Source organism: Theobroma umbraticum, unplaced genomic scaffold, assembly GCF_002168275.2.
Source record: "Theobroma umbraticum cultivar Fairchild unplaced genomic scaffold, ASM216827v3 scaffold_51.0, whole genome shotgun sequence".
Taxonomy (NCBI): domain Eukaryota; kingdom Viridiplantae; phylum Streptophyta; class Magnoliopsida; order Malvales; family Malvaceae; genus Theobroma; species Theobroma umbraticum.
The window spans coordinates 7,162,524-7,189,642 of NW_018397260.1; the positions used below are offsets into that span (position 1 = coordinate 7,162,524).

Genomic DNA, 27,119 nt, shown 5'->3' on the forward strand with positions numbered 1-27,119 from the left:
TTAATTAGTAGTATGCGGATAAATGGATGCTACCCCCAATTGCAACTAGAGCCTACCATGTTATTCTGTGAACAAAGATTAAGAACTTTCCATCCCATTTTCTTTCACTTTTCTCTCCATGGTTTCAAACTCTTACCTCTCATCCTTTTGTGCTTTTGCCCACGTCTCGGCTTTGCTCTTTTCCTAGCGAAGCACCGGGGGACAAGCGAAAAATGGGTTATAAAGCAACCAAATTTGAAGAAAGCGAAACGAGCATTGCTTGTGCATAAAATTAAAAAAGGGGGCAGCTTTTTTGGACCTTCCGTAAGTTTGAACAGTGCTCCCAGTTTTTGCTTTGCCTTTAAAGGACCTTCCATTTTGCTGCCTATGGGAACCAACGTCCCATCTCTCTTGACATCTTGTTTTGCCCTTTTCGTTTCCATTTCTTTCGTTAACCTTTGAACTTCAGCTTTTCCAGAAGAAAGAGGCGGATTCCCGGTACGGTGTCAAACTGTTATTTCTGACGTTGGTCCCACACAGTCTTGGGGCTTTGGCAGTGGAATATGGAAGAACGCTAGACCATTTGCCTACCATCAGTAAGGATCTTCTCTTGTTTTTCCTTCTAGGTGAAATCCCGTGCATTAATTAACTCAACATGGAGCATGTCTCTTCCATATTAGTTCTACCATCAGTATCACCATAGTTTACAAGTTTAATTATTTAACAGTAACAATATATTTTCATTCATTTATAATATGAAGATTAATCACAAATTTTTAATGTGAAAAATAGTTTTTTAAAAATGCTTCTCAAAGTACTCCATGTGTCAGGTATTCTGTAACCTTTAATAAATGCATATATATATATATATATACTACTATTCTATTACTAGAAAAAGAGAATCCTGTTCTCCATGTGTGAATTGCTAGTTGCTAGAGTCGGTGGGTAGCAATGAATTTTCATTCTATGCCAAGACATGAGTCGGGGCCCTAGAAACATGCCAATTGCAGCGAGGAAATGTCATGTTCACAGTGTTTAAGATGTAGGAAATCCCTTCGCCAATGTTGTCGGGGTCGCTGGCATCAGATGTTGATCTCACCTTTCTGCGACGTTCAGGATCTGGTGGGGGTCTACCCAACACTCTCACATGCCATTTTTACAGATTGCCCCTCTTCTTCACTTGAAATTTCTTCGGTTAAAAAACAAAATTTGTCCCATTTTTGGTCACCGATATATCCACTAAACATATGCAAGAACCGGAGGGTTCGTGTGGCTTTTACAAGGCAAGTAACCAGGTTGAGAATACATATTAGCGTACTTTCACTCATTGCTTTGAAAGCAAATTCAGAGATAACATGAAGTTAGTAAGTATGATTTTGTCCCGTTTTGAAAGCAAATTCTAAACAAGTTGCGAACCTGACTGACACAGTGATATGGCTTCGAACAAGAAGCAGACTTTGATCATAACAATGATAATATCGTGTGGAAGTAAACAACGCAGTGAGCAGCAGCAGTGGAGAGAAAAGAAGAAAAGAAAAACAGGGGAATGCGTGTGAAAGTGAAGCAGTGAAGTCGATGACATTGTCGGCCGCATCATCATTTACCTGATCCCTCTCATCGGGTAAAAGCTGTCGGCGCCGCCGTGACTCATGTGCCGTTGCTAAGCTTACATTTGGATATGATTGCCCAGACGTTCCCCGTTTCTCTTTTACACCAAACCCCATTCCTCTTTTCTTCACGTCAATTAGTATTAGTAAAAGTTTCAAACCCAATTAACAGTCAAAATTACTTATCGATCATGCTTACTTACTAGTTAAGTGAGTTTTGACCATTATTCTGTTTTTACTAGTTCCAACTTTTAAAATTCCCTTGTTGGTTTTTGTTTTTTACGCCAACCAAATCCCACCTCGGAGAACGATAATTCACCTTTTATTAACAGTCATAATCATCGATTAGAAAAATAAAAAATTTAAAAAAAAAAAACCAATAAGTGCCTGTCTATGTGCTTCTCTTCTTTTACTTCCACTTCTTCTAAACTACAGTTCTCGTTTCACTCTCTTCTTCTTCTTCTTCTCTCCTCTACTACGCTTCTTGTTGTTCTCACCATAATATCATAAGAAAAGAAAATGTTTCCTCTGAAAAGTTTCTGTGGGTTAGAGAACAACAGCCCCTTCAACTTAACGGAGGGTGAGGATTCCATCAAGACTTTGTCAGAGAAAAAATCTACGGAAGCCTGTAAGAGTCACAAGGAGGCTGAAAGGAGACGCAGGCAACGTATCAACGCCCACCTCTCCACTCTCCGCTCTCTCCTCCCCAACACCACCAAGGTTCTTTACCAAATAAAAGAAAATACAAGTATTCTATTACATTAACGTTATATAATTTGTTCTTTTTTTTTCTTTTGAGTTGTTGGTATTTTTTGGACAGACGGATAAAGCTTCGTTGCTGGCGGAGGTTGTCCATCACGTGAGGGAGCTAAGGAGGCAAGTAGAAGACGTAGCGCGACGTGACGTTGACGGTTGCTGCAGTAAAAGCCAACCGGAGCTTGAGTCGTGGCCGTTTCCAGGGGAACGCGACGAGGCGGCTTTGAGCCTTTATGATAAGGAAGCGAAGTTGTTGAAGGCGACAGTCTGTTGCGAGGATAGGCCCGGTTTGAACCACGATTTAAATCGGGTGATCAGGTCTGTTCAGGCTAGGGTGGTTCGGGCTGAGATGACGACGGTTGGTGGGCGAACCAAGAGCGTTGTGGTGATGCAGTGGGGCGGCGATGTCGAGGAGATTGGGCCCTTGGAACGGGCTTTGAAGGATGTGGTGGCGAATCGGGTGTCTGTCCTGGCCCACGGGGAGGGGCGTAAACGGGCTCGGGTTATTGCGTCGGATAATGAAAATGGTTCTGGGTTTTTGGTTGACAGTGTTTGATAATTGATATTGTTGATGTGATAGAAGTAAATTAGTACAATGTACTTATATCTTGTATAGGAAACAAAATTAAATGAAAAACGAGGTTAGTCTGATATTGTTGCTTGACTGATATGTAAAAAAAAAAAAAATCTTTGTTAATGTTTGATTGCAAATGAAAAATTGAGATCTCTTTATGTAAGAAAGGCCTTTTGGACAGCTGTCGTCCATATATGAACCTGCAATTCATTTTAATATTAGGATATGATAGATTAGATTGCTTTGAACTTATTTTTTCCCCATACTTGACATTACATCTCATTTTCATGTGAATGATCGATGATAGATTTAATTTGAACTAATTACCGTCATATTTTAATGTTACATCAGAATACACTTGATCCCGATTGTGAAATTGTGAACCTTACATAGTGCTACGTGGTTAAGTTAGCTATAAAAATGACATTAATTAGAAGTGAACAGAATCAATTTAGATTAATTATTCGGTCAAATTAAATGTGATTAGAGTAAAATGGTTTGATTAATTGATTTTTAGTTAGTTTTTTATTTTAAAATTTTTGGATCAATTTGACTAAAAAACCAAACTAATTATATATATTATATTAATATATGTAATATTTTCTATATATATTTAAAAATTGATAATAAACTTAATTAATAATATATGTAAAATATATTAATTTATTATATATACATATATAAATTTTAATAATAACAATTTAATATTAATTTTATTTATTTGTAAATCTATATTAATACGAAGTTACAAGTTATATATAATTTTGACATTTTGAAGTGATGGAAACTCAATAGTCAAAAGTTATTTATCCTTGTCTAAATAACTTGTGATGTGTTGGCGATTCCAACCGTTCTGAATCAGCTTTTAACATTATATAAGCCCTTATTAGTACTCAAGATTGATGTAAAGAGTTTACAAATATATTATTCACACTTCAATTGAGATAAATGTTAAATTTTATAAATTTTCACATAAAGTTTTCATTTTTAATATTCTTTTGCTTTGTTATTAAAAAAATTTATACTATTTATATATTTTTATTTTCTTTCAATTGTTATATGGTTTACAAACGTGAAGAGTTAAGTCATGGAGGAGTTCAAGTCGATAATTTATGATAGATAATGGTTTTGTGTTTGTTTTATTTTGTAAATGTTAAATTTTTTTTTTTTTAACTTTGTGTTATGTTAAATCTTAAATATTAATTTGATGATTTATGTAATAAAAGATGTAATTATGTAAGTAAAGGAGTAAATGTATATATTTTTTTATATTTAAATTATTTATATATTTTATAATTAGAGATGAAATTTATAAATTTTAACATTTAATTTGTAAAAAATATAAAATTTTGATTCATTGATTCAACCCTAAACCATCTAAATTAAATTAATTTTTTATATTGAATTAATTTTAATTAATTTTACAAAAATAATTAATTTATTTGAACTTTGGATATGATGTATGAAACCACCAAACCTGTCCATTCGCTTGGCTCAGACATCAGTCGCTTGGGAAAGGATGTAGGCCACTAGTTTGTTGCTTTGAATGACTGTTGACCATAAACTCGGCAGTTGAAGGGAACGGGGACCATTTCTCACTTTGGTTTTTGAGTTGGCATTTTCAAAGTTTTCGAGAGGGCAAAAGAAGGGTTTTGCTTGTTCAGATCCCATAAAGATTGGATAACTATTGGTGTATGATTTGCTTGGATAAGCATGCCTTAGGCGTCTTCGTCACCCTCTCAATTATTTATTTAATATTACACCAGTATCTTCCAATATATTAGTATTTGATATCCGAGCTGCCAGCAATCCTGGAAGAAAAAAAACTGAGTGGAAAATAATTTTACGTAATGATGTGGAGAACCGATCAATGGATATGCCTAGAAGAAATAAAGACAAAAGGAAATGAAGTGTCTTAAGGTCGTTTAAACCGTAGCAAATGCAAAGGCGGGGAGAAAGATGGCCTGGTTAATCCGTAAGTATAATCTTTATCCTAGAAAACACTGAGATAACAGAGTATATTGAAGGTTTAATTTTCTGACATCTAAACGTTAAATTCAGGATCCAAAGCTCGATTGCTTGTATCAGCAACAAGGCCATTGCGGGCACCTGTCGACTCTTTTCATTGCTCACGTTTCTCTGATCTTACTGATCACTCTGTTTTCAGTTTCCCAAGGAAATGGCTTCGTTCAAAGGCGGTACGTTCCTTCTTCAACTTGTCCTTTTTCCTAGCAAAAGTTGTATGCCTTAATTCTGTTTTTCTTTCTAACTGATATACTTGGATAGAGGAGATTGAATGATGTGGATGACAACCAATCAGGATCATCGTCCTCACCCCATATCAATAGGTATCTGACTTCTGAAATCTGTTTTTCTGGTTATTCTAAGAGATTAGTCATTCGATGTTAAAATTCAGTTCTTGGTCCTGTTAAGAGTCCAAGCACCGATTCAATCGAATCATCAGCGTATAGCTTCAGCAGTTGGTCACTTTTAACCAGTTTAGCTCTGTAAAGAACGGAAGCAATATGGACCTTGTTAGGAGGACTGGTGTTCTTAGAATTTCATCTTATTTTTTCCCAGTTGGTGGCGGTGCCATACGTCAAAAGAGTTGTTGATTCTGCAAATTTTTGCTACTGTTGAAGCTTTAGATTGATTTTATGTGGACCCAATTTTCCTTTTCCAATCCTTCCCAGTTCCCACATATTTCCCTTCTGTAAAATAGAAAACCTGGATGATGATTTCAATTGATGAAATTCCACGGCCAGCATCAATGCATCTATGACTTTTGCTTACAGTAGGATAGTTCTTCTTTCCATTAAATTTCCTGGTATTTTCAATTTTGCATTGCCTACTTTAATCATAGCCTTCTCCATCTCTAGGAGGACCACAGTTTCACAGTTGGAGGTTTCAAGCAATTCGCGTGTCAGGGTGGACTTGTTTGATGAGTTGAAACAGAGATTTCTGAGTTTTAAAGAGCACAAATATTTGTAAGTACCACCTAGCTGTTTGATTGTAAATGAGGTTTTCCTTCATGTGAAAAAAAAAAAAGGTTTTTTTTTGTATGCCTAGTAAATTTTCCCTTTCAAGCAGGGAAGAATTGGAGCATTTTCAAACCCTTAAAGAAGCTCAATCACCCAAGGTAAGAAACGGACTCTCTTTATCCCTTATCCATCATCACTCTCTTCTAAGCTTTCTATTATCCTGTTTTTAGTATGATACTATCTGTTTCACTGTGTCTGTCAAACTTGACTGATTACTAACAAGTTCAAAAACAGTTCATGGTAATTGCTTGTGCAGACTCCAGGGTATGCCCTTCTACGATTCTTGGATTTCGACCTGGAGAAGCCTTCATGATTCGAAATGTTGCAAATCTTGTTCCTCCGTTTGAGGTATTTGGCCCATGGTGCTTAACTTTACCGAAACTCTTCTCTTCCATATCCTTATCATATTCAATTGTAACTGACATTTATGGATTTCTAAATATCCAAGCGTGGAAAACAAATAATCTGCCTTATTCTTCGCAACATATAACACCGTTCTGTCATTTTTCTATTCACCAGAATGGACCATCGGAAACTAATGCTGCCCTTGAGTTTGCAGTAAAAACTCTTGAAGTAAGTGATTATTTGCAAGATACATGCTAAGTTTTCTGTCTCTGTAAGACAAAATTTCCTCGAATGTGCTTATGAACAATGCATGCTGGAACTGCTGAATTGTCGGGCGATAACAACCTTGCCTCTTCCTTGATGAAGCTTAATTCTGGTTATTTCTAATTTGGGTCTGTTGCTTAATTTAAAATGTAGGAAATGCTCCATTGAAAAACTCTAGTACTAGTATTTAACAGGTTTGAGTTGAAGGAGGGCATGCTTACCACCTATATGATCATATAAAAAGAGAAGAAGAAGCATTCATTGTCTAAACAGATTGGGACACTTATTCATTAACAATGGAGGATTCGATGCAGAATTTAATGGTTTTCTTGTGAAGCATTGATTTACGTGCTTCTGAATGGGCTGCATGATCTGAATGAATTCAAAATGTAGATCAGGAGTAAAATTTTGTCCATGTCTGTGTCTCTGATATACCATGTCCTTGCCTAATTTGGATATAAAATTCGTTTTTGCCATCAGTAGGTTGAAAACATATTAATCATTGGTCACAGTTGCTGTGGAGGAATTCAAACCCTTATGAGCATGCGAGACGATGGAGACTCCAGGTGATGATACATAACTCCTCTTAATTACTCATGGTAAATTTCCTGCTCATGTTGCTCATTGGAGCTTGTTTTTGTTCTGAGCAGTTTTATCAAAAGCTGGGTTACAACTGGGACAGTTGCCAAGTTAAGAACAGAAGCTGCGGCAAACCACCTTAGCTTTGATCAACAATGCAGACTCTGTGAGAAGGTCACCACTCTCTTCTTAGATCATCATTTCAAAATTCTGTACCGGAAACTACGTTAATGGAGGGATTATATTCAACATCAGGGTTCCATCGAATTTTGTTGCAGGAATCCATAAACCGCTCACTACTGAACTTGCTAACATATTCCTGGATAGAAGACAGGGTGAGGAAAGGACTGCTTTTTGTTCATGGAGGATACTATGATTTTCTGAATTGTACATTTGAGAAGTGGACGCTTGATTTCAAGGGAAGCAGTGGTGAAGAAGGGGCCAGGCTCTTAGTCAAAGACCAAGAACTTTGGTGCTGATTGTCTTGCCCTTGTATCCATCATAGATAGAAATCTTCCTTCCCGTAAAGATCGAAAATGTAAACAAAATTGATTTGAAGATCTTCATAGGGACTAATCATTGTTATAAACCAAGAAAATTATATCACTACTAAGCCACATTATAATACAGATTTTTGTGGAAATGAATTGAACCACATTGCATTTTGCAATTGCTAGATCGATCTTGAACTCAGTAATGTGATTGTGGAGCTAAATCGGTGGTAGATTTGGACAGTGTAAGTTAAATATTGAGGTCAAGATGATTAATCTTACATTTTCAATTTTGTTAATATACGATGTTTATACATTATCACTTAATCATATGGCGTTATTTTATAAACGGGTAAAAAGTTAAAGCACAAAAGTCATTCAAATGTTTTAAAATTACAAAATAGTTATTTTTAAAGTTTTCAACTTTTAAATTTATATATTAAGAAAGTGAAGGTGTTTAATTTAATGATTAACATATTTATATATTAATAATATATTAAATATATATTTTTAAAAATTTAATTAAATACATTTTACTATTCAATTTATGATATATGTCAACAAAATTTTTTTAATAATATCCGAAACTTATATCGCACCCTAAAGTTGAAAACCTTAGGGCTGTAAATTAAATTTTGAAGCCATTTAAGGGGTCAAAGTATAATATTCATAAAAGAGGTTAAAAACACATGCAAAGTGACAGAAGAAAACAAACCTCAGCTTAAAAGGGTAACATCAAAGCTGCACAAACACAAAGACAAATTAAAATCAGAGCTGCATTTGCAGAGAGAAGAAAACCGGGAGGAGACGAGTCGAAAGCCCAAATCATGATATCTCAGTTCTTCGTGCTCTCTCAGCGAGGCGATAACATAGTTTTTCGCGATTGTCAGTCCCATCTTCTTCTACTCTCCTCCTCTTACTTTCTCTCTGGATCTAAACTTCACTTTCTTTTTTATTTTTCCCTTTCGCTATAATTATTTCTCGTTGAAAGCTCGCGATATAGGGTTTCTATTCAGATCCTTTACTTTTAAGTTTTTCTCAATAATTTGCGCGATAATTGAGTTCATGGATCTGGATTAATTCGTAGTCGATCCTTGTTCAGTTCAATTGGATAGAAAAATATAGGATGTAAAACGATCCTTCTCCTAGGCTGCATTTCAATATATAATTTATGCTGATTTAGCTCTCATTTTTTGCCTTTATTTTTCTTTCCCTTTTCGAACCTTAATTTTCAAATCCATTTGGATCAGCTGTCATTGCTTCTCCATTGATGAACGAATGATTTGAGCTTGGAATCGATTTTGCATGTTAACTTTCTGTAAAATTAATAGGAATAAAGGGCCTTGCAAACTATATGAGGATTTCTGGATAATGAAATTCATGATGCCTATGGAAAGTTCTTGACGTTTATATGAATTTTCATGGTTGGCAATTTAACATGTAGATTAATGCAAGATAGTTAAGATTAGCGGGTATATGTTTTCCTTTGATTTGATTCTATTGAATGGAAAGATTTTTACAGTCCAAGACTTGGTTTTCCCTTGACACTAACAAACAATTGTTACTGCAGATCGCGGTGAAGTAGCAAAAGGAAGTGCAGAGATATTCTTCCGTAAAGTTAAGTTTTGGAAAGAGGATGGACAAGAGGAGGCACCCCCTGTCTTTGTAGGTATTATCTTACTAAAGAATGTAATTCAGGCAGTATATTTATATACAGGCGGAACAAATGATTTTGCGTTAAGGGAGTAATCTATGTATTTTATCTCTACATGGTACATATACCTATTTATATGTTAAATTTTCTTGATTGGTTCGTTCACTTCCTATTTTTTGGTTCAATGGCCAGTTTATTTTCTGATGGATATTTTATTACTTGATTATCATAGTATCCAAGCTGATGCAATGCTCTAATTGTTTTATATATTTCTTTTGATCGATAGAATGTGGATGGCGTGAACTACTTCCATGTGAAGGTTGTTGGGCTGTTGTTTGTTGCAACCACAAGGGTTAATGTGTCACCATCTCTTGTCCTGGAACTTCTGCAAAGGATTGCTCGTGTCATTAAAGATTATTTAGGGGTTTTAAGTGAAGATTCACTGCGGAAAAATTTTGTACTGGTATATGAGCTGCTTGACGAAGTCATTGTAAGTTTCTTTCATACTAAACTTGTCAGTGCTATATTCTTACTATTTTTTGTGAAAAGCTGCTGCAACTAAGGGATTATTGCATCATGGGTTAGCTCAAGAAGTCAATATTAGTTTATAATAGGCTGCATTTTAGAATTTATTTCTACATTAGAAAAATTATTTGCTTCCAATGAAATGTGCTAAACTTTTGTTACTCTGGTGAAGTATTCACTGTTTATTATGCACTGTTCTTCAGAAAAGATTTAAACTGACCCTTCCTACTTTTTTTTTCACTAGGACTTCGGTTATGTGCAAACAACATCTACTGAAGTTTTGAAGTCTTATGTATTTAATGAGCCAATAGTGGTTGATGCTGCACGTTTGCAACCTCTGGGCCCTGCTGCCATCTTTATGGTATGATGAGATTATGTGATTATTAACCTTCGAATAAATGGTACTCTCTTTTTTATCGACATGCACTTGTGAAGCAATTGATTTCTCAAATTTGGATGCATGCAGCAAGGATCCAAAAGAATGCCTGGGACAGCAGTTACAAAGTCTGTTGTAGCCAATGAGCCTGGAGGTCGGAAGAGAGAGGAAATTTTTGTGGATATAATTGAGAAAATCAGTGTCACATTTAGCTCAAGTGTGAGTAACTGCATTCTTTTTATATTGGGATTCAACATTCTAAATTGTACAAAATTTCGAGTTATCTGACATTTATAATCTAATACTAATGCATACAATCACTGGTTGAGTTGAGTCAGGCCAACTGGGTAGCATTAAATAGTTGTGGATGAGTTGAAATATTATCTTATTTGGTGGCTTGTTTTTTACTATTTATTCCCATTCCCTCTCTTTTTGAATAAACTTAAGTTCAATAACTACCATTCTGTTCTTTCTCTCCCCATTTTCAAAGTTCTCTCTCTCTCTCTCTCTCTCTCTCTCTCTGTGCAGTTGTTTATTTGCAGGTAATAATTTTTTTAAACAAAAAGTTTGCTGTCCCACACATACACACACTCCCATGATGTAGTGCATAATTGTATGGACCACAGTTAACCAATTCAATGATGTTTTAAACAGGGATATATACTGACTTCTGAGATTGATGGAACTATTCAAATGAAAAGTTATCTGACAGGAAATCCAGAAATCCGATTAGCACTTAATGAAGACCTGAGCATAGGAAGAGGGGGATCAGTCTATGGTACTGCCTTCTTACATTCCTATTAATTATACAGTTTTGTTTTTGAGAATCATCTTTCTATAGAGATGCTGCCTTCAAGTTTTCATCGCAAATAGTTAACTGAAATGAAGGCTCTAATATATGAGATCTGTGTTGCCCCGTGAGGAGCACTGTTGCCAAGTTTTTGTGCTTGATGAATTATTTTTTCTAAGGTTGCTTGCGAGGATTACTTCCTTTTCTTGTTTGAGTATTATGAGATTCAGCCATAACTCTCAATTTTAACATGTTTCTACTTTAGTCTTTGATATGAATATTCTTGGCAATATCATTTAACCTACTTTTTGCACCTACTTTTCACCCACTATTTCAATCCAGTATAATTTTTTAATAAGCACTATTGCCACTTATTATAATTGATTTTGTGCTTGATGAAGTTATTTTTTTAAAGTTGTTTCAAGAGGATTATTTCATTTGCTTGTTTGAGTGCTATGTTATTCAGCGACGATTCTCAACTTTAACATGCTGCAACTATTGTCTTTGATATGAATGTTCTTGGCAATATCGATTTCACCCACTATTTCAATCCAATGATTTGCCATTCTACTGGGTCTGCTTGTTGTGGCAGATTATAGGAGTTCATCTGGTGCAGGGCCTGTGATACTCGATGATTGTAATTTTCATGAATCAGTGCGTCTTGATAGTTTTGATATGGACAGAACCCTGGCTCTGGTGAGTGAAACTTAGATGATAGCATCTAGAACATTGTGCAGAGATTTGTAGGGACTATAAATATTTTTTGCATCATTCAGGCACATGTTTTCATTCTGCTATTGTCTTTCAGGTACCACCAGATGGTGAATTTCCTGTCATGAACTACAGAATGACACAGGAATTCAAGCCTCCTTTTCGTATTAACTGTTTAATTGAAGAAGCAGGACACCTTAAGGTGAGCTTGTATTTCTTGACTTCCATACTTCATGATGGTTTCATTATATCCCTTTTTTTTCATACCCATAAGCATGTAATATTTCCTAAAATATTAATGAGATGAAAAGAACTTATTTTATGTACGAATTCGTTTAGTTCTATAATAAATTTGAAATTATTGAGCATTTGCCTGCTTCAATTATTTATGCTGTGCTATTAAAATTTTAGGCAGAAGTAATTCTGAAAGTACGCGCAGAGTTCCCCTCAAACATTACCGCAAACACAGTTGTTGTGCAGATGCCACTTCCTAAGTATACTACCAGGTATTTTCCTTTTCCCGTCTTTTATACTTGGTACATTTTCTGTTGATTGCATCTTTTAAACTTGGTAATTTTCAGAGCTAGTTTTGAGTTGGAACCTGGAGTTGTTGGGCAAAGAACAGATTTCAAAGAAGCGAACAAGAAACTAGAATGGGGTTTAAAGAAGGTAAAAATATTTTACCGATGCTTTGAAAAGTTTTCACCAGTAAATTCTTCAGTTACGTGATAGCTTTTTCCCTTTCGATGTGTTAATCATGATTTTGCTATGCTTGGCAGATTGTTGGTGGATCAGAACATACACTTCGTGCAAAGCTGACATTTTCACAGGAATCACATGGTACGTATCATCCATAATTTATTGTTTCAAAAGAATTTCTTTTTCTAAATTTTGTCTCTCAATGTGATAATTTCATTTGAGAATGTGTTAAATTCATTTTCCATTGATGAAATATTTATGTTTTAATTCAGCAAACATCACAAAGGAAGCTGGACCAGTTAGCATGACTTTCACAATACCAATGTATAATGCGTCAAGGCTTCAGGTAAAGATACTGTCTTAGTGCTGATTGCCTATTGTGGGTTGAGACCTCCATATTTTGGCTGATAAAAGCAAAAGTTTTATCAGATCTATGATAAAGCCTGGGATGGAAGAGGTTAAAATGTAGAAGCTATATCATCTATCAGATCTTTATTCTTGCCATCTAGAATGCTTCGTTAAAGATGATTTTAAGTTAACAATATAAGGGCTGTTGTTTAGTAGTAAAGTCAATTATTCAAGCAGGTTGATAGCACTGAGAACAAGGATTGAGGTCTCAGCAATGTTTCTAAATCCTAATTCTATTTTCAAAGTGCTTCAAAGATTCCTAACATCAAAATTTCTCTCCTGATACAGGTGAAATACTTGCAGATAGCGAAGAAATCTAGTTCCTATAATCCATATCGATGGGTGAGATATGTTACTCAGGCCAATTCATATGTTGCTCGAATATGATATGGTGGAATCTCCATTCTTTTGTATGTTTCATATTTGTCGGCTCCTTGGTGTCACTTTATTTTTCTGAACTAGATTATACAGTTTTGCTGAATCACACCATATTTTCAAGTTGTATCATCTGGTGAAATTTATCTAATTTGTATATTAGTGATGTTGAATAGACAATCTAGTACAGTTTCTTCCCCTGCTGGTTATGGGAGAATTCCAACTGGTAAAATATGTTATTTAAGAAGCCTTCCTGAACTCATGCTATCAGAGCAACAGGTAATCTACTGTCTACTGCCTAATATCTGAATGAACATTAAGCATTGAAATTTCCATTAACTTTGATAGAATTAGTTTCAATTTAATAAGTTTCGGCAATTATTTTTCCACTCCTTGGATATAGAGCTGTTCAGCCAACGTTGAACAACCCTACTTTGGCAAATCCTGCAAATGTTGCATGGTATTAACATTCTACTATTAGAAACGAAAACAAACATTCAATGCTTTTGCAAAGGCATGCTTGCCTCGTTACCTTGCATACAGCCTTTTTCTGATCTTCCTAGGCAGGAAATTCCACCTCTTAAGCACCAAGTGCCTCGTCTTTACAGCTGAACTTTCTCGACTTCCAGATTTCCGACTTTCCTTAACCAGGTTTGCCCGGTCTAAAGGCTGAAACCGGCTGCTCTTGTCGATGCCTGGAAGACCAAGATCAGCTCCAGTGACCAAGCATTTTCTCTTGCTCAAGCTCGAAAGCCTAGTTTCGACCCACAAAAGTTGGGTTTCTTTACTGGACCTAGTCCCTGGAATTGTTGGCTTTCCTTTTTCTTTCTGTGTCTTCCCCGCTTCGTCCGCAGCGATTCAGGGAATGAGGCTAATACTATTTGTTACCTGTGTCTCCTTTTTGTTCCTGCTTGTCATTAAACTCCAAATTATGCCTATAATTGTAGGATTTGCACTAAGTAAGTTATCCAAAACTTCTATTATACAATCATTTAAGGACACGTGGAGCACCCATTACCTTCATTTTGACAAAAACAAATGCTTTACATCTAGTAATCTGATTCTCCTTTTTCTTTAAAAATATCCTTAACTTGCCTTCATTAAGGCATTTCCTTGGTTAATTTATTCCATTGTTGGTTACTAGTATTATTCAATTATTGTAATTCCATATCCGACAACTTAATCCAAGTAACCAATGAGAGCTGTCCTGGGTAGAGTGTTTTTTCCGGTTCAGGACTCTTTGACAGAATATGCTACCATAGTCAAAACTCAAATTTGGCACCTATGAGATTAGGTTTCGTACTCCAGCAATAAAATATAATAGAAGAATGGTCAAAAGAAAAAAAAAATAGACACTTATGAATAATTAAACTAAAAGTATTCCACCCTTTTCTAGAGAACTGCTTCAACTCTGATTATTCCCCTCCCCAATGTTATTATATTACGCAAATTTAACGGTCAAACTAGTCGATCCCTTAGGTATTTAATGTCGTTATTTTATTCAAGCAATAGCTCACCTCTGACGTGGGCAGCCCTTTGTTTTCTTCTTTTAGTTTTTTCTCGATTCTTTCAGTGCCAACCCAAGCTTTGTAGTTAGATGCTGTATTCATCTAGTTACACAAAGCATTGTGGTGATTTTAGCTTTACCCCAAACTTTCCATTGTTCCTACAAGCATTTTCACTAAATTTCCTTAAACATTTAAAGTTTATTATTTTACTTAGTTAATCTAAATCGTTTTCGTAAAAAATGAGTTGATTTTAAGTGTTATCTCGTGGTTTAATAAACATTTTTTAACTTTCACACTTTATCTTATACAAATTAAATTAAATATCTTATTTTCAATCGATTTAATCAGATAGATAAGACATGCAACTGAAATAATAAAATATTTACTCTTTTGTTTTGGCATTAGTAAGGAAATGACTAAAAGGAGCCTTAGATGCTTTGAGATGACCGCATATTTCAACTCCATAAAACTATTTAATTAACATAGTGGCTAATCCAATCTCTTTATTTTTTTCAATAAACCTCATCGAAGTCAGCTATTAACTATCAATCCTTGTTGTGTGTTCCATTCATCGAGAAGTAAATATTTTTCTTCGGTGTCATTAAACGGTGAAGGAAAACGCGCATCATTTCTCTCTCACTCCCCACCAATTGGCTCATACTTTTTCACAGAGTCAAATGATAAAATAATAGGAAAAACGAAAGCCGCCCTTGGAAACCCATTGCAAATGCGTCAAACACGCACGGCAAATAACAAAGAATTTGGGTTTTTCCTTTTCTTAAAAAAAAAAATAAAAGAAATTAAATATGGATAAAATTATAAGTTAATCTATTGCTAATTAGGGCATTATGCAGCAGGGAAGGCATAAAATTTGTTTTGTTTGTTTTACTATTTACACCAATCGGCACAGCAGGGGAGCTATAACGTCTGAGTCAAGCTTTCACCTTTTGCCTTTAAAATCTGTTGTTTCAAAGCCAATATTTCCTTATTTATGCTGATGTTTTACTTTCCGATGCTGTTGCATACATGTCTTATTCGATTTTAGTTACTCAAACAGGCAAATTCTGCTTTTTTTCCTTATCCTTTCATTGCTTTGTCCGTGCTAAAGTTATCCCATGCTTTGGACTAAAGCTTTGGCTATAAATTTCAGTCCCCCCCAAAAAAAATATTCATAAAATTATAATCAAAATACACATAAATTCGTGAATAGTCGAATAATTTAAAAACCGACAAAATAACTCTAATCTTGATTTATAATCTCAACGTAAAAAGTTTCATTGTCTATCAAGATTATAATCCAAAAACTTGTTCCAATATAAGAATGGATCATGCTCATTAATGGGTAATAATTAGTTAGAGATATGGAAATTAATGAAGAAAAAAAATTTGGAAGAAACAAGGAAGAAAAGTAGATACGGGGATGCTCCCCAAAATATAGTAACGAATCTGAGTTGCTATAAATAAATTAAGGGTGAAGAATTGGACCATATAGAATGGGGTAGCCTAACTTGTCAAGTTTTCCCATACTTTTCATGCGGGTGCTACGTAGCAACACCTTCTTTATCCTTTAAAAGTGTAAGTTTCAACTAAGATTCTTGGGCAATCAGCTTCAACTTGTTATGCAATCCTTATCTTGGAACCCAGCTGCCTTTTTTTTAAAAAAAAAAATAGAAATAACCCTGCTGCTGCTATCCACCTACATCAATAGTCTATGGTCAGATTCATTGTTTCCACTATAAACTTGTATTTATTTTATAAAAAAAAAATAAAGAAGAAAATGCATTCTTTCTCTCTTCTGACGGTACATCAATTGTCATAAATAGTATTTAAAAAAAATTTCGTTTTTAATGATATAAATAACGTATTTTTAAAGGAATATTATGGTGTTAAAGATTTGGGATTTCAACTGGAATTATGAGATTAATGAATGAGTTTATAAGATGTAAAAGAATTGGTTGTCTTATGTAGTTTAAGATCTTATATATATATATATAATGATATGCTCTATATGTGTAGTTTCTTGCAATGCAATGATTAAGAAATATAGTACGAATAGTTTTCTAGATTTAAATTAAACATGTTACTCTTTTTAATCTCAATAAAATATTTATATTATTGTTTTAGAATGTCTCCTAATAACTTAATTTTTAAAAAATGGGAATCCTTTTTTGGGATATTATGTTTCCTTAAAATACTAATTTTAGGTAGCATTTTTTAATTTTTATATTACTTTAAGAGTAAAATTTATAAAAAAAATAAAAAAATCTTTTTTTTCTTACAACTTTGTGTCATTTAAAAAATAAATAATTTTATATCAAGTTAACAGTTAAAAGAAATAAGATTTCAATTGACTTTGTGATATATATATATATATATATGTATAAATAATATTACATTAATTTACGAAATAATAATAAAAAAAGGAAAGTGATAGGAAAATGAAGGTAACGGTTAAGAAAGACCCCACACGACGAAACCCTACATACGGTACGCGTACTCAAACCTACACTTGAATTACAACAACAGTGAAAGAAGAGAAGGCTAAAGGGTTTTTTTTTTGGTATATGGCATGCGACAGGATTTCCTTGGGCCCACTTTTGATATTTACTTTTCACATTTCTCCTTTTTTTTTAAAAAAAAAAAAATAGAATAGCAATCATCTCTGACTTTTTGGGGTTGCATAAAATTCCAAAATGTGCTTCTTAAGCAAAATGATTGTAAGCCTTGAATTCCCTTGAATCGAGTCATGTAGCAGTGCTAATGCATATACCCAATTTACCCACCACAAAACAAAAGGAAACCCCATTGCCATTTTAACATGTTAAGCACATGAGAATAGGGAAGGTAACCCCCTTCTTGTCAAAGTAAGTGAGCTGAGAGTTTCAACATAGAGAGAGAGAGAGAGAGAGAGAGACAGCAGTCTCGGCTAGGTAGACTTAGACACTGGGGAGCGGACAGAATTATTATCAGAATAGTAGAGACAATAAAACATTGCCCTCCAACGCAAACAAAGATGAACGAAAAAGGAAAGAAGGGAAGAGGAAATTGTGGTAAGCCCAAGTGAATGGAGTTTAAAAAATGAAAAAATGAAAAGAAAAAAAGGAAGGGCATCCCCCATGACCCAAAAGAAGAACATCAAGGAGTCATTGTCAATCCACTCGGTCGGGAGTCGGGAGGACCCAAAGGCCAAAACTCTTCTCCTCTTTCTCTGTCTCTCCTTTCAAACTTGAAGAAAAACAAAGGCGGTGCAATGCTTAGCTAACCAATGTCCCATGCTTTCCCATTTTGTCAATTTCTTGCGTCTCTCTCTCTCTCGGTGGATGTGGACCCTACTTTACCTCCAACCAGCGGCGCCATTAGTCTTTACTTGGTTTCAAAGCTCACCCACCTCCCCCTTCCCCCATCTCCCATCTCTCTCTCTCTCTCTCTCTCTCTCTCTCTCTCGATCCCTGCCCATTTATTTATTCCCCTATAAACAAATCCAAACGCCACACTTCTCTTCTTTCTACTGCTCCTTTCTCTCTCTATCCCTTAGAGGTTTTCTACCCCCACAGCCCACTCCCCTCCATTCCATCTTGTTCCTGCTCTTGTTCTTTTCTTGCCTTTTAAATTTCTTTCCCCTTATTTTATTACAAAATCTCACATCAAATTCTCACCAATCATACATGACAAAGAAATTATATTTTTTTATAGAAAAAAGGAAAAGAATTAGGAGCCCATTTCAAAAAAGAGAAAAAAAAAGGCAAACCCCCCACAACATGAAAGGTGAATATGTAGAAACGAAAAATGAAAGCCACAACAACATGTTTTCTAAACTCCACCACTCTCATCAACAGCACCAACACCCAAACCACCCTTTCTCTCATCACTTCCAACTCTCTCGCGATTCGCAAACCCCTGACTCTGAAGACACCAGTCGCACCACCACCCCTACCACCAAAGACCCCACACCAACCACAACTCCACTCTCCTAGTGGTGGCGGTGGCGGTACTAGCGGTGGCGATGGAGCTACCATTGAAGTCATTCGAAGACCAAGAGGCCGTCCTCCAGGCTCCAAAAACAAGCCGAAGCCACCCGTCATCATCACTCGCGAACCCGAGCCCGCCATGAGTCCTTACATTCTCGAAATCCCTGGAGGAAACGACATCGTTGAAGCTATCTCCCGTTTTCTCTCGTCGCAAAAACATTGGCATCTGCGTACTACAGGATCTGGAACCGTTTCGAACGTAACTCTCCGTCAACCGTCAACGACTCCGGGAGCTACCATAACTTTCCATGGCAGATTCGACATCTTATCTCTCTCCGCCACGTTCTCCCTCAAACGACGTCGTGTCACGTGCCGAATACGTTCTCTATCTCTTTAGCTGGTCCTCAAGGGCAGATCGTTGGAGGGTTCGTAGCTGGCTCATTGGTAGCAGCTGGCACCGTGTTCATAGTAGCTGCTACTTTTAACAACCCTTCGTATCATCGGTTATCAGGAGAAGAAGAGCGAGGAATACAGTGTCGTCTGGTGGTGGTGGTGGTGGTGAAGGACAGTCGCCGCCTTTGTCTGGTGGCGGTGGAGATAGTGGTCACGGTGGTGGGGTGGATTCTTGCGGGGTTTCGATGTATAGTTGTCATTTGGGTGGGTCAGATGTGATTTGGGCTCCGACTGCTAGACCACCACCGCCCACCGCCTTACTAATGAGTTCGAAGTTGTAGTTTATTCAGTTCTTTCTTTATCTTTAAATTTTTTTTCTTTGGAGAGCACTGTGAATTAATGGGAGTTTAGAGAATCCGTTTTTTTTTTTGTTTTTTTTTTTGGCCCTTTTTGGGGTTATGTAGTGTTTTATTGCATCATGATATGATCATTAATTATCTTTGTTTAGTCTGAAATTTTAAATCTTTAGTTAATTGATCTTCTATTCAGCAGTTAATCTTTATTCTGGATAAAATGTGAATGGGTTTGAGCTGATGGTGCAAAGTCATTGGCTTTGAGCGAAGAGGTGAACCCCTGGAAAATCTTCTATAACGAGCGTATGGATTGCCATATATCAAAATCAAACTTTCTTCTGGTTAAACTGGTTTGCTTTTATCTTCTCTGTTTATTACATGTTAGATTTGTTGCCAGATTCTTTGCGGTGGCAGGCCTTTTGCCATTTTATTTATTTGATATTTTGGTTGCAAATGGGAGAGCTTTGCTTTGAAGTTTGAAACTGATCATACAGGTCTCTGCACTCTTCTGCAGCCACTGGCTGAAGATAAATGCTGATTCGATTGATCTTTTCCTTGGCTGTTTCCTTTGCCTGCTTTATTTAGATAAAGCGTGTGCCAGAAGAAAACATGGCTAGGGTTGTGCCTGCCAGTTTTCTTTTCAGTCTAACAGGGAAAAGAGGAGGAAAGACGAAAAAAGAGTGTTTGGAGTTTTTGCTTTTACCCAATACACTCCTCAAAGCTCTCAAGTCATTCCCCACTTTTGTATTATTTTTTTCTTTTTCTTTCTGATCATCTGTGTACTTTGGTTTGTCTCTTTCTAATTGGATCTTTTCTTGGATAGGAAAAAAGAAGAGAAGGCATGATGAAAGCAAAGCAGAGATAGGGGTTGCAGGGCTCATGGCCTTCCTCTCCGTAGACTCTTTGATTCTTGAGCTGCTGGTTACCCTGCTGCCTACTGTCAACTGCTTCCCACCCGAGCGAGTTAAATGACACTTGTGTTTGGCCCTGAATGGTGATATATCACGGAGATAAGACATTTATTGCCTGATCCTGTCAGTTTCGTTTTTTTCTCTTTCTTCAAAGTTAAATTGGAGATTGTTTCTTATTATTGTTTGCCTCCTCGGGTTTTCTTTCTTTTCTTTTTCAGTTGAATGTTCCTTCAGATTATATATGATTGGAAGGGTTTCGGCATTAATACTTGAAATTCAAGGGTTTCACCATCATCTATTAATGTTTTCGTACAAAATAGAATAAAGGAAATACTTAAGCATGCATTACATGAATTGCATTTTCCTGGCAGGTTATTATAATTTTCTTCTTCTCCTTTTATTTATTTATTTTAATTAAAAACAATGAAGGTAGGCTATCATATTATACTAAGCTTAGAACATGATTCATTCCCTAGGCCACAATTTGCAGCTCCCTAAGAATATTCCTCACTTTTATGTCTCATCATTTGTATCTTTTTTCTTTATTTTATAAGCTTCTTCTTTTAATTATTTTTTCCTAAACTATTTTTTTTAGAAATTAAAAAAAAAAAGAGGGAATGTAAAATTCTTGCCAGGTGACTCAACCATGCAGGGTCAGAAGTATTCAATGACTGGACGATTAACGGGCATTAATTAGGAATGCAATACTTCAGTTTCCTTTAATTTCTGACCCAAAATTTAAAAAAAAAAAAGGGAAAGAAATATTACATGCTTCAAGTTCTTTCCTTTACATAGAATTCAGATCAAGTTCTACCATCTTGTCAAAAGAAAAAGAGATTTCATAAAGTATGTATTATGCCATGGCAGAATAATAATATAAAAAAGAAAGCAAAAAAGCTTGAGTTAGTCTTCATTATCAATTAAGCTTAATTCTTTTCTCCCCAATATATCCAAGCAATTAATAGGATTCTTGTCTCCAATTAATGGGTTAATGATCAAGAGTCGATTATCTTCTACAACCATTGTAATATCAGTTATTTTCCCCCTTTCTCCCCCTATTATTTCTTTCAATTCTATTTTGCTCTTGTTTTGAATAGCTAATCTTTTGTTTTAACTTTTAATAGATAATTAACTCCTTTTTTCTAACTATTTTGACTCTCCTGCCCAATTTTTAATTTGCATACTTTATTAAAAGGATAATACTACTAAATAAGTAATTAAGAGCATTAAAAAAATAGGATAATTCAATGGTTATGTTTACTTATTGCTTTCTATCCTAACTACAAAAACTGATACCTTTAAAGTTAAAGGGCAATATTTTGGTCCCCCAGCCAAAAAAAAACACTTCTTAGTTGCATTTCACATGCTACAACTAAAATTTTGAAACTTTCAAAAGAGATTTTCCATGTTTGAGACCAGTCTTTATCAGAGTTTATCATTCTATTGAGATTTTCCGGCCGTATACCAATTTTGTGGGTGCACAGTGCTGTTGGTGCATGTTTTCTGGGCTTGTATGTGTCATGTACTTAAATAGTTGACAAAATTATTAATGAGGGAGGTTGATAAAAATAACTACCTATTGTAGAGGCACCTTTTGGAGGAGCCTGCAGCTAACTGTATAGGTTGATCTTCTTAATTTTCTCCAGCAACCGCTTGTACAACATTTGTTCATTCATAAACATACTCAATAACGAGACCACTTACATAAAAATTGTCTCTGCCTCTTATTCTTGCTCTATGCCTTTGTTTTTCCTGTTTGATAGTCATGAAAAATGGGTATTTGAATTTGAGTATGCTTATTCTTTAGCTTCTCGATCTTTGTAGAGAAAAAGGAAGGGAAGAGAAGAGGAAATGAGGGGGTTGATGGATGATGCTGTGGGATTGATGGAGGAAGGTGTAGAGGGAGTTTCAAAGAAGGGGGTTGTTCAATTAACTTGCCTTATCATGCTATTGCTGACATGGTCCATTACTACGATAGTGATGCACTTCAATTAATGCTGCTATACGTACTGCTCTTATTTCTTAACAGTTCTATAAAGTTTGCCTCCTATTTTATGCACTTACCCTGAATAAGATTAAAAGGCAATGAAACAAATGCCCAAATGAAAATTAGGAGGCCAATGCCCTAAGGCTGATTTACTCGAAACTTCATTTCAATGAGGCTAGTATAACAGTGTTTACCTTTTTTTTCCAAGTTGGCTGGTAGGACAATGCGAGGCAGCCAGCCAGCCACTCTAGATACAGTGTGGGGGAAGCAAAACCTTCATAAGCTGGCGCCCCTTTATTTGACCTTTCTTTCCCTTGATTGCACACTTTCTCCTCCATGCCAGGTCTTGGTTATGATTATTTATCATAAAACCATGTTATATTTTTCTTCTTCTCTAATACGACAAAACGGTCTTTTGCTGGTTTAAACGAAATAAAAGTTACATTGTGAAGCCACTTCTCTGAAATCTCGGTCGTTTTTTTCCTTCCAAGATAGAAAGTTGTCCTTAACTCAATGGCCAAATGCCTGAACTTCCATCATTTTACCCGGTTGTTCAGTTTTGACTTAGCTTGCAATCTGTCGGGGTTTCTTTGTAGTGTAATAAGATTCACCAAATCTATATTGCCTCCCTCCCTACTTTAATTTATAAGATACGCAATAATTAACACATAAAATAAATTACAATGATTGAACTACGACTTATCAAATCTAAATTATCTTTGTTTGTTATTTTAATTTATGATATACACGGATCATTGACATATCAAATTAATTACCATAACAAAAGTAAGATTTGTCAAATCTAAATTATCATGTTTATTATTTAGATTCATGAAATACGCGATAATTGACATGTCAGATAAATTATAATGATAAAATTAAGATTTATCAAATTTAGATTGTTCTGTTTACTTTTTTGATCTATGAGATACGTGATGATGCGATAACTGACATATCAAATAAATTACAATGATAAAATTAAGACTTGTCAAATCTAGATTGTCTCGCTTATTATTTTGATTTGTGAGATACGCGATAATTAATAACTTTAATATATGAAATACATGATAATTGATATATTAAATAAATTACAATGATAGAAGACGTTAGTACATGAGTGATTGATTTGGAGTTATAAATATATGAAAAGATAAAAGATAGTTAACAACTTAAGTGACTCTTAAGATGACTTTGATATAATGTTACGAGAACTTAAATCTTCTATTATGAAATTGCATATATTATAAAAAATTAAAATATATATGTTACGTGGATGAATGCAGTAAACTCTTTAACTTATAAGAAAAACAGAATAAGAACAAAGAATAAAAAAATAATATATAAGAAGTAATTTTTGTTTAATTAGCATTAGAGGGTCGACGATCGAGATTGATTCACGTTTGATGAGGTATTCTCTAGGGTAATTTTTGCTTCATTTCGGATTCCAAATATCACAAAATCAAGAGGACAACAGAGGGATGAACAACAATCCGATTCCGAAATTGAATCACAATGAAAAACCACTTGTAGGCCAAAATTGACTCCGACGACTGTCCCCAGCGCCGGCAATATCAGAAGCTTAATTAAACCTTTCTTCCTTCATTTCCGAAAATCTATAGCATTATAGTACGCAAAAAGGATGCTGCTAATGCGTTATTTTAATACGTGGGGTAGATAATTCAATTATTTATTAGTTTGACAATTATTAGTGCGCATGTAAATGAAAGTGCTGACACAAAGAGTAGATTTTCTTTCCAAAGTTCCAGAACAATCCACTGCTTTATCTTTTGCAAAAGAAACAGAATGACGTGTCTGATTGCTGCGTTGTGATCTGGTTGTGGTAGTTTCTGTGATTAAATTAACCAAAAAGTTGTTGATCCGCATACTTATATGTGATACTGGGAGGAGTGAGAATGTCCAATCTTTCAGCTTAGTGAATATGTGGTGTTGGGAGAGAAAGAAGTACAGGTTGTTCTTTAGGGCCTTTTTCTCTTGTGGTTGGGAATTGAGTTCAACGGTCAATGCAATATGAACCTATAGGAGCGAAGTCTATGTTTGTGTAGCTAATTGGAGTTAAGGGAGAAGAAAAACACTAGTGTGGGTTCAACTTTATGCTACTGTGAAGCTCGTAAAGATCCTTTTTTTTTTTGTAATTTGGTGGGTGATGCAGATCAATCAGGAAGAGAAATTCTGGAACGTAATAATCAGGGGGATCCAATAAGGACAATGATGATTTGAAAAAGGAGAATCAAATCAGCTTTGCTAAGATGCTAAGTTTATTTAACGGCAAGAACAAGACAGGCACCACCATTGTCCTTGAGCCGAAAAGAGGACTTATTTTGACACTGTGATATAGATGGACGATAAGATCTTTAGACCAACAGCCTAATTACATTCCTTGTCACAATTGCTGCTTTGCCCCGACATCTCCGAGACATAAAGGATTCAAAGAAGGGGCGGAGATGAACTTTTCCAGGCTCAAGATTTCTCCGGGGGGGAAAAGCAGTGTAGAAACTTGAAAAAAAGTAAGCAAACGTTGCTAGAGTGTATCCTGAAACACTTTGTTGTGTGAACAAGAATAAATAAAAGAGAAAAAAGAGCGCATGGGACGATCAGGCAATGAAGAAGTTTGCGCAATTGCCCATTTCCGGCCTGATCTTTTCTCTTTGAAACAAGTTGAGGCTGGAGGGGGTCCCATGGTAGCCCCAAGTTGCTATAAAGTTTCATCTAAGACTGACTTGTTTAAGCGCTAGAAGCAATTGATACTTGATAAAATGCAAGCATTGCTTGGCAGTGACTTGTCGATGGCAGACTTTTGCTGGCTTTTCAATGTCGGCCAAAAGAAGCTACAATCCCCACTTGCATAGTTTTGTTGTTTCTCGATCAATAATGTATGGAAAGTCATTCCCCAGAAAGAAACAAAACCCACTATTTCCAGATGATAATGTATAAGCCTGGACTTCAAAACAAGCTTGGAAAGTCAAGCCTGAATTCCTTGTTTGCTCTTAATTTCATTCCACAACTCCAAATCAAAATCTGGGTGTTTCTCAACAAGATGATTAGCTAATCATCATTTGGGGTTTAAATTCGCTTTCAAAACAACCAACTCGTTCATTCGAGTTGTCGGTCGTGCATGGCTTCCACTTTTCAGCAATATCGCCACGTTTTCTGACGAAGGTCACCTAACTCCGGACATGGTTTTCTTCGTATTAGTTGCCCAAGTGAACCCAAAATATTTGACTTCTGATCACCGTCAAACTCCTACCACCCTGCTATCAAGAATTAGGAGAAAGTTCTCCCAAAGTCAGCTTGCTTTTTCGAAAGTGAATTTATAACGGGACACAGCGCGCGCGCGCACACCCACCTGTACAATTTGAAGACCCCAGATCAAGACGTGACAAAATCAGGACATATGTTAGGCATCACTTTTTTATCATACCTTGAAATTGAAAGAAATTAAAGTTGACGAAGCATCTCTTTTTTAATTATACGTACATGGTACATATGCTCTAACAACTCTTGACCTTAGAAAATACATGAACATAATCTTTGCGTTATTCAATACCTTAAGAATCAATCAAGCAATCTCGTTGTGTTTCTCTTATTTACCTTATATGTTTGGATTGCAGCCGAAACAAAATATACAGGAATGAAGAAGAGGGAAAAAGAAAGGAAATTTAATGGATGGAGAGAAGCCCAATACAGAGAGCATATACATCTTTGGATTTGGCAGATAACATCCTTAATTGTATTTATTTTAGTATTGACTCAATTAAAAGTTACTTTACATGGACGGGAGGCATATATTTACTAAGTCCGTTCCATTTCCTCTCCTAACTCCCATCCTGAACGTACCTTTGAAGAGCTTTTGCCCTGTTGGCTCCTTCCACCGCGCCCTTTCTAACTGACCCTCGGGGATCAGATGGCTTAAAATCTTAGTCCATGTTCTTTGCATCAATAAAATTCAAATTCTTTGACCAAACGAAGTCCTTGAATGCATCAATCTCTTAGCTTTGACTGAAGAAATCCCTTTATTCAAACATTGCAACGAATTCCAATTTGTCAAAAATTTCTATATCGTTTTAATTTTAATTTTTCCTAACAAACAAGTACGGTACCATCAAAGTGACACTATGTACAGATGGGTCTACATGCAGGCAGGGGTGGTCAGCAGTGGCTGCAGGTGGTCAGGGCAGGCATCATTAATGAAAAGTACACGTGAACGGTCGTGATAGGCCTTCATTTCTGAAGTCGAAGGATATGTTGAAATGAATGCCATAAGAAGACTGGGCTCCCTCCCTCGCTCTCCAAAAAGTCAATAGACTGGGCATCATCCGCTTCTCCTTATCCAGACATAGACCATACTCTGTAAAAAGTATGAATAGTAGAATTGGAAGACTAGGTATGGGGTTCGATGGAGATGGCCTCCGTGGCCCGTTATCGCTTTGAGGACAAGATATTGTCGAAGTGGTTGGGAAGGCGGAGTCCTGTCCCACGTTGGTTGTTGTTGATGTTTCTTTTGCTTTTGCTTTTCTAATTAGGCCCTATTGCTTCATGCTCGTTGGTCAAGGCTGTTTTCGAATTTCAGTTAGGGTGTGGACTATTTGGGCTCCAGCTCGGAGTTAGCTACACGCCCAGACTACTTCTCAGTAACTACTAACTAGTAAAATGGTTTCCATTTTCTTGTAATGAATGTTGTTTTGGGTTGGTTTTAACTAGCTCGAAGATAAAGGCTAAGTGGCTCAAGGCTAGTGCCTAGCGTCTGCATTGCCACAGTCGTCTTTCGATGTATGATACTATTATTAACAAGAGAGTGGATACCATA

General features: G+C 35.8%; 4 protein-coding genes across 6 annotated transcripts; all 4 read left to right on the top strand.

Moving 5' to 3' along the window:
• Positions 1-1,110: 1,110 nt before the first annotated feature.
• On the top strand, positions 1,111-3,078 carry LOC110417349 (transcription factor bHLH30-like). 2 transcript variants are annotated; one of them, XM_089783669.1, is made up of 3 exons: positions 1,111-1,262; positions 1,409-2,306; positions 2,407-3,078. In XM_089783669.1, the coding sequence occupies exons 2-3, from the start codon at positions 2,106-2,108 to the stop codon at positions 2,896-2,898; spliced, it is 693 nt and encodes a 230-aa protein (XP_089639795.1). In that variant the 5' UTR covers positions 1,111-1,262; positions 1,409-2,105; the 3' UTR covers positions 2,899-3,078. The 2 variants fall into 2 exon arrangements, with proteins under 2 accessions (XP_089639795.1, XP_021285335.1); XM_021429660.2 differs by having other exon boundaries at positions 1,111-2,306.
• A 1,475-nt stretch (positions 3,079-4,553) lies between these two features.
• Positions 4,554-7,865, top strand: LOC110417348 (beta carbonic anhydrase 5, chloroplastic-like). 2 transcript variants are annotated; one of them, XM_021429658.2, is made up of 10 exons: positions 4,554-4,891; positions 4,978-5,114; positions 5,203-5,264; positions 5,796-5,903; positions 6,004-6,055; positions 6,192-6,305; positions 6,477-6,530; positions 7,050-7,132; positions 7,217-7,319; positions 7,424-7,865. In XM_021429658.2, the coding sequence occupies exons 1-10, from the start codon at positions 4,876-4,878 to the stop codon at positions 7,622-7,624; spliced, it is 930 nt and encodes a 309-aa protein (XP_021285333.1). In that variant the 5' UTR covers positions 4,554-4,875; the 3' UTR covers positions 7,625-7,865. The 2 variants fall into 2 exon arrangements, with proteins under 2 accessions (XP_021285333.1, XP_021285334.1); XM_021429659.2 differs by having other exon boundaries at positions 4,571-4,891; positions 6,007-6,055; positions 7,424-7,861.
• Positions 7,866-8,362: 497 nt separating this feature from the next.
• LOC110417347 (Clathrin adaptor complexes medium subunit family protein) lies at positions 8,363-13,432 on the top strand. The gene is made up of 13 exons (XM_021429657.2): positions 8,363-8,521; positions 9,207-9,301; positions 9,577-9,780; positions 10,060-10,176; positions 10,282-10,410; positions 10,846-10,969; positions 11,574-11,677; positions 11,790-11,894; positions 12,104-12,198; positions 12,274-12,361; positions 12,472-12,532; positions 12,664-12,737; positions 13,088-13,432. The coding sequence occupies exons 1-13, from the start codon at positions 8,464-8,466 to the stop codon at positions 13,184-13,186; spliced, it is 1,353 nt and encodes a 450-aa protein (XP_021285332.1). The 5' UTR covers positions 8,363-8,463; the 3' UTR covers positions 13,187-13,432.
• A 4,926-nt stretch (positions 13,433-18,358) lies between these two features.
• Positions 18,359-20,661, top strand: LOC110416601 (AT-hook motif nuclear-localized protein 17-like). The gene is given in 5 exon segments (XM_021428623.2): positions 18,359-18,849; positions 18,851-18,884; positions 18,887-18,991; positions 18,994-19,170; positions 19,173-20,661. Coding segments are annotated over 5 exon segments (909 nt in total). The 5' UTR covers positions 18,359-18,468; the 3' UTR covers positions 19,385-20,661.
• Positions 20,662-27,119: the final 6,458 nt, after the last annotated feature.

Coding starts and splice junctions, on each gene's coding strand:
- LOC110417349 (XM_021429660.2), top strand. CDS start 2,106: ATGTTTCCTCTGAAAAGTTTCTGTGGGTTAGAGAACAACAGCCCCTTC. Junction 2,307..2,406: donor TCCTCCCCAACACCACCAAG/GTTCTTTACCAA, acceptor TTTTTTGGACAG/ACGGATAAAGCTTCGTTGCT.
- LOC110417348 (XM_021429658.2), top strand. Junction 5,904..6,003: donor TTTAAAGAGCACAAATATTT/GTAAGTACCACC, acceptor TTCCCTTTCAAG/CAGGGAAGAATTGGAGCATT. Junction 7,133..7,216: donor CGAGACGATGGAGACTCCAG/GTGATGATACAT, acceptor TGTTCTGAGCAG/TTTTATCAAAAGCTGGGTTA.
- LOC110417347 (XM_021429657.2), top strand. CDS start 8,464: ATGATATCTCAGTTCTTCGTGCTCTCTCAGCGAGGCGATAACATAGTT. Junction 9,302..9,576: donor AGGAGGCACCCCCTGTCTTT/GTAGGTATTATC, acceptor TTTGATCGATAG/AATGTGGATGGCGTGAACTA. Junction 12,362..12,471: donor TAGAATGGGGTTTAAAGAAG/GTAAAAATATTT, acceptor TATGCTTGGCAG/ATTGTTGGTGGATCAGAACA.